Here is a 12,682-nt window from a genome sequence, read left to right as displayed (position 1 = left end):
TTCTTGATTTTCTTGGCATCTTCTAGCAATTTATCTTGGAATTCACTGTTGCAACTCTTGAATTGAACATTTCTGACAAGATTTAACATTTTTTCTTCAAATTCACAAAGCTCCACTACGGGTTTCGGAGATGTAGATGTTTTAAATCCATACGTTTCATTTTTTGTTGATGTTTGCGGTTGCGGATTAAGGAAATAATATGCTTTCCAGCGAACTCTTCTAAGGAACGACTCAGTCTTCTCGATTAAACACTTCAAATAATCCTGTGGTTGTGCCAGTGGGATGTTTTTAGTGGAGTATCCAAGGTTAATGCGTTCCATATTGATCTGGAGAGTGCTCGACAATTAAGGAGCGTAATATTCAGGTTGAAATTATCAGACCGTTAGGGATAGAGTGCTCAATACCAAGGTAGAGCATAAATAAATAAAATAACAGCAGACAACTTGGTTACTTCATTGTTTTAATCACTACAAATTTGTTTCGTACGACCAGCATGTAGCTGGAAGATACATTCCATGCATCTGCACCCCTGTACCAGGAAGCCCTCAAAGAAAGCGGATATAATCATCAACTTGAGTTCAATGCTGAACAGCAGAAGCCGAAAAAATCGCGTACCAGAAACATAATTTGGTTTAACCCACCATTCAGCAAAAACGTAGCAACCAACATCGGCCACAAGTTTTTAGCTATAGTAGAAGATTGTTTTCCTGCCGGCAACAAGCTCAGAAAAATATTTAACAGAAATACCTTGAAACTAAGCTACAGTTGCATGCCGAGCGTAGACAAAGTAATTAACGCACACAACAAATATGTGATAGCCAAAGAAAAGTCTACTGAAACCAACGCGAAAACAAGCGGATGTAACTGCCGCAATCCCAATGAATGCCCGCTTCCAGGTAACTGCCTAACAAAAGGTGTAGTTTACCAAGCTACAGTAAAGAGAGAAGATTCATCAAAAGAAGAAACATATGTCGGACTAACTGAAAACCAGTTTAAAACCAGATACAGAAACCATACGTCTTCATTCCGAAACGAAAAACTAAGAAACGCAACGGAACTCAGTAAATATATATGGACACTTAAAGACTCTAAAACAAATTACTCAATTAAATGGAAAATTATAAAGAAATGCAAACCTTACTCAAATATTAACAAAAGATGTAATTTATGTATATATGAAAAGTATATTATTATATGTCAACCAGAGCTATGCTCACTGAACCGTAAGAACGAGTTAGTCTCTACTTGTAGACATAGGAAAAAATTCTTACTAAATTGCAGATCCAAATAGTTTATCTAAATCTAAAACAATAGGCTATTGTATACGACTTCCTGATGACTCACTTCTATTAAGCACTATGAGACAACTGTGTCACTTATGTTTTACATTTCACCTGAAGAGTGCGGCCAGCTACATGCTGGTCGTACAAAACAAATTTGTAGTGATTAAAACAATGAAGTAACCAAGTTTTCTGCTGTATTTTATTTATTTATGCTCTACCTTGGTATTGAGCACTCTATCCCTAACGGTCTGATAATTTCAACCTGAATATTACGCTCCTTAATTGTCGAGCACTCTCCAGATCAATATGGAACGCATTAACCTTGGATACTCCACTAAAAACATCCCACTGGCACAACCACAGGATTATTTGAAGTGTTTAATCGAGAAGACTGAGTCGTTCCTTAGAAGAGTTCGCTGGAAAGCATATTATTTCCTTAATCCGCAACCGCAAACATCAACAAAAAATGAAACGTATGGATTTAAAACATCTACATCTCCGAAACCCGTAGTGGAGCTTTGTGAATTTGAAGAAAAAATGTTAAATCTTGTCAGAAATGTTCAATTCAAGAGTTGCAACAGTGAATTCCAAGATAAATTGCTAGAAGATGTCAAGAAAATCAAGAAAGACAACAAGCTAATAATACCCGCCGACAAAACAACGAATTTTTATCGAGTCGATACCCCAGTATACAACAACCTACTCAACAACAATGTTACAAAATCTTATAAGGGGCATTCCACAGTATTTGGTCCGTGGGTTTAAAAATTTCATTTACTGATTTTGATGTAACTCTTGGCCATTTCTCAAAGTAGACATGTTGAAGTTTATTAAATAACATTTTTTTTATTTTTCTGATATTGATTTTTTAAGTTATTGAATATTAAATATGAAAAAGTCATATTTGGCGTTACGGACGGGACATTTTTAATCCTATTTATTTCATAAACTATGCATCTTATTACTGTTTTTTCAACAGATATAGTTACTTTATGTCTCAATAATACATAATCAAGTATTTAATTAAAATTTTGTTGTTTATTAATTTCATACATCCATTTCAAATTCATAAATGTCCCGTCCGCGACGTTTTAGGTGTTTTTTTTACATTTATTTTAAAAGTAATGATGCAAAAATCTTGATATTTCATTTTCTCCTCCTGAGGACTATATCTCATTATATTATGAACAAATTTTTTTTTAATTTTAGATTTTGATGAAAATATCATATTTCAAAAATATATTGTTACGGACGGGACATTTTTGTTACGGACGGGACATATCATTTAAATCCTAGTTATTTCACAAACCATGCATCTTTTGAACATTTTTTTGCCAGATATAGTTACTCTATGTCCCTATTATACATATTCAAGCATTTTATAACACATATTTTGTTTATTAAATTTCATATATACATTTCAAAATTCATAATTGTCCCATCCGCGACATTTTAATAGTAGTTTTATGGTGTTTTTTACATTTCAGTTAAAAGTATTGATACCACAATTTAATATTTTGTTTTCTCCTTTTAAAACTATATGCAATATATTATAAACAAATATTTTGAAACTTTTGGTGAAAATATCATATTCAAAAATATATTGATGACATTTTTCGTAGGCACGGGACAGACATTTTTGTTAAGGACGGGACATATCATTTAAATCCTTTTTATTTCATAATAAAACCATGCATCTTGTTAACATTTTTGCCCATAAATATACTGCAGTTACTTTTTTTTCAAAGTAAGCTCCAATTATTCATAATAAAGTATTTTATTAAAATTGTTTATTAATTTCATACTTGCATTTCAAAATTCATAATTGACATTTCGATTGGGGGTTTTTCCTCACTTTTTATTGAAGTAATGGCTTCAAAATTGTTATTTAATTCCTAATTTTAAATCTTAATTTTCAACTCCTAAGGATATTAAATTGCAATAGATTTAAACAAGTTTTTTAAAACTTGTATTTTTTTATTAAAAATACATTACTATCAAAATTTATTGAATGTTACGGATGGGACATTTTTTTTAAAGATGTGATGACAATATTGTAAGAATGAAAAAGTGTTTTTGTACTGTAGGCTGAGAAGTACTGTACAAAGGTGTTAACTGTTGTTTATTAATCACAAAACATTGTGGTCTGTATTTAAAATAACAATCCACAAAAGAACAATACCTAAATTCAAAACAACATGACCAGTATGAATGGGAGTATTGGGTGCGGTCATCGCTTTGTAGATTTCATTCTTTGGTGAATTTGCAACCAAGAACCTTTTATAAATCAGATACTAAATAATTAAGATTGAATTTTAATAGAAGTAGGCCTACAGTTATTAAATCTAAGCAAGGATAGAAGAAAATTTCAGATGCAACTTGAATCCACTAACAAATTTAGACAAACGCCAACGCCAATTTTTAAAGATTCGCCTTAAATGTGTTAATATCTTGAAGTCTTGTTTAATATGCCAAGCATAACTTTTATATTAGTGTAAATAAATATTTTGATAACATTTTACAATATTGCTTCTCATTATAACTCTTTGAATAATTAATTTTATAAATAATATTTCATATTTATGAATTTTAATATTTTCACTTGACATAAACTTTTAAACAGTGTTTCAAAGTTTGAATTATTTTTTGATTTGTAAATAAAAGATTACACTGATGTAAAAAACTTATTTTTTAATTTTTTTAATAGCAAAATTATACAATTTTTTAACGTGGACAAAGTTGTCCTGTCCGCGACGTTAGAAATGTCCTGTCCGTAACGACATATAAATCATATTTATTAATAAATTTGCAGTTCAATTTTTATAATTAACATTCAGTTATCTAAAACAACTATCTGGCAACATAATAATACAAAACAAATTTTAAAATCTCTTTTAAATGAGGAGAAATATTACAATACATAAACCTTCTCAAAAGTCATGTCCATTTGCCGTCCTGTCCGCGACGCATACAATTTTCATAATAAAAATTTTTTTGTACAGTCTTTTTTCTTTTTTTGACTTTCATAATAAACATTGGCCATATATGTATACATTTATTCTACTTTGAATCTTGTATTCTTTTTTATTTTTAAGATATGTTTAGTTATATTCTCAAAAATGTCCCGTCCGTAACAAAAAAATACTGTGGAATGCCCCATAAGAAGACGAACAAAAGCACAACTTCAAAATTAGCCAGAGATGAATATGAAACCGCCGCAAAACTAAAATTGGAAAGCAGAATCGAATGCTTAGCCGAGAAGGAAGCTTTTATAACACTAAAAGACCACAAACCCAACTTCGAGAACAACCTGACATGTAGATTGATCAACCCATCGAAATCAGAAATTGGCATCGTAAGTAAACAAATCCTTGAAAGAATAAATAAGAAAATAATAGCGTCAACAGGATTAAATCAATGGAAGAACACTAATTCTGTTATTGATTGGTATAAGAACATTCAAAACAAGGAGAAGCACTCGTTTATTTGCTTCGACATAGTTGATTTCTACCCGTCAATAACCATTGACCTACTTAAAAAAGCCCTTGAATTCGCATCCGAGTTTGAAGCAATCTCCGATGAAGAAACAAATATTATCATCCAAGCGAAAAAGTCACTCCTTTTCCATGATAACGCTACATGGTGCAAAAAAGGAACTGAAAACCAACCTGTGTTTGACGTCACAATGGGAAGCTTTGACGGTGCTGAAACCTGTGAAATCGTAGATACATATCTTTTGTCGCAACTGTCTAACAAATATGGCAACCAAATTGGTCTATACCGCGACGATGGCCTAGCTGCGTTTCGCGAATCAGCCAAAACAATTGAGCTAATCAAGAAAGATATTTGTAAGGTTTTCCAGGAGAACAACCTCAAGCTAACAATTGATGCTAACAAGAAAATAGTCAATTATTTGGATGTAACGTTCGACCTAAGGACAGGGATCTTCCGACCTTTCACTAAGCCTAATAACAAACCAACCTACGTGCACCATGACAGCAACCATCCTCCATCTAGTATCCGCAACATCCCACTTGCTATAAATAGACGCCTTTCTGACATCTCATCAGACAAAGATACATTCCATGCATCTGCACCCCTGTACCAGGAAGCCCTCAAAGAAAGCGGGTATAATCATCAACTTGAGTTCAATGCTGAACAGCAGAAGCCCAAAAAATCGCGTACCAGAAACATAATTTGGTTTAACCCACCATTCAGCAAAAACGTAGCAACCAACATCGGCCACAAGTTTTTAGCTATAGTAGAAGATTGTTTTCCTACCGGCAACAAGCTCAGAAAAATATTTAACAGAAATACCTTGAAACTAAGCTACAGTTGCATGCCGAGCGTAGACAAAGTAATTAACGCACACAACAAATATGTGATAGCCAAAGAAAAGTCTACTGAAACCAACGCGAAAACAAGCGAATGTAACTGCCGCAATCCCAATGAATGCCCGCTCCCAGGTAACTGCCTAACAAAAGGTGTAGTTTACCAAGCTACAGTAAAGAGAGAAGATTCATCAAAAGAAGAAACATATTTCGGACTAACTGAAAACCAGTTTAAAACCAGATACAGAAACCATACGTCTTCATTCCGAAACGAAAAACTAAGAAACGCAACGGAACTCAGTAAATATATATGGACACTTAAAGACTCTAAAACAAATTACTCAATTAAATGGAAAATTATAAAGAAATGCAAACCTTACTCAAATATTAACAAAAGATGTAATTTATGTATATATGAAAAGTATATTATTATGTCAACCAGAGCTATGCTCACTGAACCGTAAGAACGAGTTAGTCTCTACTTGTAGACATAGGAAAAAATTCTTACTAAATTGCAGATCCAAATAGTTTATCTAAATCTAAAACAATAGGCTATTGTATACGACTTCCTGATGACTCACTTCTATTAAGCACTATGAGACAACTGTGTCACTTATGTTTTACATTTCACCTGAAGAGTGCGGCCAGCTACATGCTGGTCGTACGAAACAAATTTGTAGTGATTAAAACAATGAAGTAACCAAGTTTTCTGCTGTTATTTTATTTATATATGATATATATATATATAAATCCAAAGGCAAATTACTGAAAAATGACAATGCTGTGGGTATCAGTGGCTGGATCTCAATGGAGATACAAAAAAAAGCGAAAAGCTAAATCAAAACGATAAGTAAAACAGCCAGAAAATTTAGCAGAGCTTCGGGCAACATTAGCCCTTCATCAGTGCAAGTGAAGGAATTTGGATAACGTCATAGTATAAGAGCTAGCAAGTGCCCTGCCTGGGTGGACAGGAATAAAAGAAATACAACAAAAGGAGGCAGGGTGGAGTCTGAATAGGAGTATGATATATATATATAAACACATTAGGCAAAGAACATTAATTCTAAACCGCCCGGTGATATACTGAAATGTAATTAATTAATTTGAAACGATAGAGATGAGGAAATCTGTGAGAATGAGAAAAAGCCCCAACCGAGACTCGAACTCGGACCGTCTGCTTGATATGCAGTTGCCCTAGCCATTAGACCACTGGGGGCTTATATATATAAACACATCAGGCATAGAACATTAATTCTAAACCGCCCGGTGATATACTGATATGTAATTATTAATTTAAATTGAAACGAAAAAGATGAGGAAATCTGTAAGAATGAGAGAATGTCGCCCCAACCGAGACTCGAATCCGGAACCTTCTGCTTGATATGCAGATGTCCTACCATTAGACCACTGGGGCTTTCGTGGTATTGTTCAAACTCGATTGGATAGCGACTCTTTAACATTCTCGGCGTGGTACGGCGGAACAGCACTAGTCCACGCGTATATAATGATAGACTGGAAGGTGATAAAGAAGATGAACCAGAGCAGGTACTGAAGACGAACCAGAGCAGGTGGATGGTAGACTGGAATGATAATATTGATGATGAAGAAGACGGACTAGAGCAGAAGGATGATAGTGAAGAAGAAATAGACAGATTAAAGCAGGAGGATGATGATGGAGGAGAAGACAATACGACTTACTGTACTAGAGCAGAAGAATGATAAAGAATACAGATTAGAGCAAGACGATGACAGCGAAAAAGGTGATAAAGAAGAGGAATGAGAGAAGAAGGATGGTAGAGTGAAAGATGATATAGAAGACGGACTAAAGCAGGAGGATGATGATAAAGAAGAACATGATACGACGTACTGTATTAGAGCAGAAGAATGATAAAGTGAAAGATGATAAAGAAGACGGACTAAGGCAGGAGGATGATGATGGAGGAGAAGACAATACGACGTACTGTACTAGATCAGAAGAATAATGAAAGTGAAAGAAATATAGTGAAAGATGATAAAGAAGAAGACGGACTAGAGCAGGAAGATGGCATAGAAGAAGAAGATGATGACAAATAAGAGCAGACATGTACGTCATATAGAATAAGATGATAAGACAGATCAGAGCAAGAGGATGACAAAAAATGTCGAGTTGAAAAGGTAAGTAAGCCCAATACATTCGTGCCATTTAGTCATACTGAACATTATCTAATATTTAAAATCTCTTGAACTAAACAAATATGAATAGCAAGGCCTTTATTTTCCATAAAATCTTACAATGAATACTTATCTACACCTCATTTTTGTCTCATAGCAGTTTAGTAGAATCAGAAGATCCAGGCACTTGCTTGTATATTTTTGAAATAATGATGAAGTTTAAAAACGAGTCTATTGAACAACATAATTCACTATTTTGTGAACCGATTTAGTATGCAAGATTGTAATGCTTAAAAATATTGTGTTTTTATTTTATGAAACTGAAATAAAGATGATACAGTCCGGGTATATATGGCGAAAACTGCTTGATAAAAACGTACATATACTTTCATACTGGTGGACTATAAAGCATAAGTCAAGATTAAACTCAATTATTTCTATCATGGCGATCGGTTCTACGTCTTGATAAAACGTATTCTAAATAAGTTAAATAACCATCATTGTTGTAGTCATCTTCCTGAAGAACTTGCTCAATAACTTCTGCAAAATAAAGAAATCAAAACTAATTGTTTGAATTATTTAGACTCAAAGCTACACTTAAACTTGTTCCGTATCACGAAACAAGTGTGAGTTATCTTTATCATGCAACATACAGTAAAAGCTCGAAAAGATGACTTCTTTTCAAGATGGGCTTTTCTTTTCGAGATAACTTTTTGATATGAAAGTTTGTGAATCTCTACTACAATAATAGGGTTTTTTAGACATTACATGCCAATTTTACATATTTATGATCAAACTACCATTTTAAATTGTTGAATAAATTAATGTACGATACTCGATCATACATTATATCTGTATTTTGCATTAATTCATCTTGTTCCTTTGATACCGTACTCGAAAAGAAGCCATAGTATCTTGAAAAGAAGCCCAGTGGATTTCGAGATGGGCTTCTTTTCGAGATTACTTTTGCAGACCAAAAAGGGGATTTCTTTGCAAGAAGGGCTTCTTTTCCGGTATCTAAATAAATATTTCAAGCTTCCATAGACACAGATCTCCTTCTGTCAGTTTCTTTCATCTAATAATGTTAACGTTAGGAAAAATTACTGGAACTGATATATGCAAATATTTATGTAACAGAATAGCTAACCAACCCGCAAAATATTCCATTTTTTCGTCTAATATCTGCTGTTGAGTTTTTGTTTCAGGTGATTTTGGTTCAAACGGCAATACATGAGAGATCGCAGTGAGTATTTCTAGGCCATCTAGTTTTGTATTATTATCAAAATCGTGTAATCTGTAAAAGGAAAGTTGTTACCGTTGTGTATTACATAATCACAGTATTATACGTTACACGTCGGCTATCTATTTTTTTTTCAATCATACCAATATGAAATATTTGACTATAGCAATGTTCAAAATAATAATTGTTGGTGAAAAACACCATTCAACAATTTAATATTATTTGTAAGAATAAAAGAATATAGGGGCGAAATAAGACAAGAGGATAAATCTTTGAGTAAAGAATAATAAGCGGAGGTAACAATTCAAACGTTATATTACTTAAAATAATGAAACTCTAGCTCTTCATCCGACATCTTCTCTTCAATGTCAATGTCCATTTCTTGTTGAAGATGCTCCTTGATATGACTATAAAAAAGGTTTACGCAATAGTTATGAATTTAGTAAATTGTTATGGTTGGTAATGCACTTTTTTACAATAATTTTTGCAAGAATATTAATTAGTGAAGTCTGAAAATGTAGTACTACACATATGGTAAAACCATAGCAAATAATACCAACATTGCTGTGCAAAAGCGTTAAAACTGCGTTCTGTGATAAGTGTGTGTAAACTTCTGGAATTTGATTAGGCGATGTTCCATTTTTCTAAATTTTAAAATGAAGGGCTTATCCGACTGATATAGAGTATACTCTGTATATTGTTCATAAAAATGAATGAAAATACAATAACTTTGTTTGCTAGTAATGATGATAATGCAATAATAATCATATGTTTAAATTGATGAATAATTTAAAAACAAAATAATTTTAAAGTAAAAAATAAAATGTTTGTAAATAAATGATTTGTTTTTTTAAATCAATATGAAATAGAAGGAAAATAATATGTTTGTGAATAGGTTATTAAAGTTTAGACGATCTGATAAAAAGCAATGTACCAATAAGGGTATTATAAAGGGAAAGTAAGATGTTTTGAGGGAAAGTGAATGAGTTTGTTTATTATTATATCTATAGATCGAGAGATTGTATTAATGTGACGCTTCCAATTCAGTTTATCGTCAGTTTCCACTCCAAGGAATTGAGTATGATCAACTTGCTTAATTAAAACATGAAGATTTCGATAGGGTTTTCTTTAGATTTGAGAAGTGTATAGCCTAAAGTTAATTTTATCAATATTTAATGAAAGTTTGTTAGTTTTGAACCAGTTTGAGACGTGGTGAATTTCGGAATTAATTAATGAATTTCGGATAAATAATTTTCACTTATATTTCATAAAATAAACAGTTTTAAAATAACAACGAAAACTTACTCTTCGTCTCTAACAATGTCTTTATCGTGAAACCTAGAGTGCTCTTCCGCTGAAGATAATCGACAATAATCTCCACCAATCAAAACTAAAAACGTCAGCATTACAATGTGAAATGGCATCTTTAAACGCAATATACCTATTTTAACAACAAATGCAAAACAAAAATGATATTGGTAGAGATTACAATAGACAGGTCCTTATTTACCTTTATAAGTAGTAATAATATTTCAACCAATGTTATGTAAAGTGATTATGCGTTTATCATAGAAATGTGCGCTGATGTTAACATTACTCTGGACTCTTTAAAAATCGCCCGCATCGTTGAAAATTTGCTATTTTATCAATAATATTATAAAACAATCTGTATAAGGTCAGGTTGGAGTTTAATTGATACTATTTGTTAGCCATGTGGTTTATCCCACACGCCTAACAAATTAATAATCAAAAGTAATTGTTTGTACTTAGATACGGGCCGGCTCTATGCGAGTCGAAATGTATATATACAAATCATATCATTATTTATTGTCAACCCAACGAAATTTGAAATTTAGGTTGCATATACTTTAAATAGTCTAATTTACACAAATTTGAACACACACACTAGAAAGGTCTCATTAAAATTACTAAGATAGCTTCAAATATAATTGGTTGTACTGTTAATGATTTAAGATATCTTTATGAAAAACAGGTCCCAAGTAAATTAAGTAACATTTTAGAAGAACATCCATTACATGTGAGATGTTATAAGAACAAGTCAGGCAGGCTACTATGTACATATTCTCTGCGGCGCCTGGTGTCTGAAGAGGCGTGGAACTGATCGTGTCGCAGCCACAGATAAACTCTTTGATTTACGGAGCTCTGTATCTTGTCGTTAGATTGCCTTGGTGACAACTACAGGAAATTCATCACTGCTTTTGTTTTAAAATAACAGACAGTACTAAATCTTTGAACAATAGAGATAAATATAAGAAATAAAATCCGCTTCTGGTTTCCTGAATTACGTTTTTGTGTGTATCAAATTTATATCAGCCTGTGAATTATCAGAAACATTTGTACGATAAATACTCCTCTGTCGTCCATATGCTTAGCGCGATAATTTTTTTGCAAATGGTGATAATATTCATGAAACCTATAAATGATATTCCTACAATATTTATAATACCCTTAACAGAGCTGGTATGAACGAATGGATCTCTCAAAAACAACATATGGTTTTTTTACGTATCTTCATAAATATTACACGCTATGGACACGCAATATGTTGTTTTTAAACCTAATGTATAAGACGAAGAACTTATCCGAAACCTTAACTCTGGAAGGATAAATGAAATGTTGAATTCACCTTTATTACCAGGCCCCCAACTAGTAGGCTATACTTTCAGTTTTAGATATGTCCAATAAGCTTTAAAATAGAGATACTTACCGCTTATGCTTGCTATCCGAATCATTGTTGAAAGTACTTAATATGGATTCTTGTTTCTATGAACGTACGCTCAGATGCATAATAGATTGAATAATTATGTTAATGAACGATACGTTATCAACCACGATCTAGTGGTTCAATGCGATAGCATACTGATTACAGCGGTGATGGAAAGTGCGCTAGACATTATTATTCTTAGAAGGTCTTTTGTGTACGTATTTAACAATGGGTCTAGGTCTACAGTAAACCAAATAATAATTTAACCACTGCTGTACATCGTTTGAAAGTCTAATTCTGTCACTTAGGTAAAATAATATCAGTTTTATTATGTTCGAATAATCGTAAGTGGGCATCGGTGCAGCAGTACATAATATGACCATGTGCAGTAGTGTAGTGGGTTTTCTTTTCATCATGGAAAAGGAGCAAAATTAATAGCATATCCAGGATTTCAAATGGAGAGGCTATTTAAAAAAAAAATCCATGGGGTTAATTATAGAACCGAAACTAGAAAAGTGATGGATGTGTTTCTTTTTTTAAAGTGCACATAAAGACCTGAATAGAAACAAGTCTTAAAAGTTAAATATGTGTTTGATTAATTAGGTTTTCCAGTTTGTAGAGAATTTTACTCTTGCAGATATTAGGAATCAAGTATTATGTTGTTATAAATATCCTCTCATTTAAAATATGGGCTTGACTGGGTGTTTAAAGTATTAATGGATGATTTCATTCATTATTGCTATTCAGACCCTATTGATACAACATTATTATCTATGTACAAGTGGAATTACGACTTTATTATTATAGCAATCCTAATGTCTATTATTATTTTTTAATATAGGCCTAATTACTTTTTTAATATTTAATACAGGGGTTGTACCAAATAATCTTGTTTAAAGTTTGAGGTTTTAGTTAATACCGACATAATAAACTATTATTAATTACTACTAAG

The 12,682-nt window shown here is 32.5% G+C and overlaps 1 protein-coding gene across 1 annotated transcript; it reads right to left on the bottom strand.

The window, feature by feature from the left end:
- Positions 1-7,868: 7,868 nt before the first annotated feature.
- On the bottom strand, positions 7,869-11,836 carry LOC144852093 (multiple coagulation factor deficiency protein 2 homolog). The gene is made up of 5 exons (XM_078709798.1): positions 11,734-11,836; positions 10,311-10,446; positions 9,326-9,412; positions 8,917-9,059; positions 7,869-8,305 (listed from the first exon to the last, which is right to left on the bottom strand). Exons 1-5 carry the CDS (start codon positions 11,756-11,758, stop codon positions 8,193-8,195), a joined length of 504 nt encoding a protein of 167 aa, XP_078565924.1. The 5' UTR covers positions 11,759-11,836; the 3' UTR covers positions 7,869-8,192.
- Between the last annotated feature and the right edge of the window lie 846 nt (positions 11,837-12,682).

Source organism: Antedon bifida, chromosome 9, assembly GCF_963402885.1.
Source record: "Antedon bifida chromosome 9, ecAntBifi1.1, whole genome shotgun sequence".
Taxonomy (NCBI): Eukaryota; Metazoa; Echinodermata; class Crinoidea; order Comatulida; family Antedonidae; genus Antedon; species Antedon bifida.
Note: the sequence above shows the minus strand (reverse complement) of the source record. Positions and strands in the feature narration are given on the sequence as shown.

Excerpts from the sequence above, each read along its gene's own strand:
- LOC144852093 (XM_078709798.1), bottom strand. The coding sequence starts at position 11,758 with ATGATTCGGATAGCAAGCATAAGCG. Across the intron at positions 9,413-10,310 it reads GACATTGTTAGAGACGAAGA|TCATATCAAGGAGCATCTTC; the intron begins GTAAGTTTTCGT and ends CCTTTTTTATAG. Across the intron at positions 8,306-8,916 it reads AAAAATGGAATATTTTGCGG|AAGTTATTGAGCAAGTTCTT; the intron begins GTTGGTTAGCTA and ends TTTATTTTGCAG.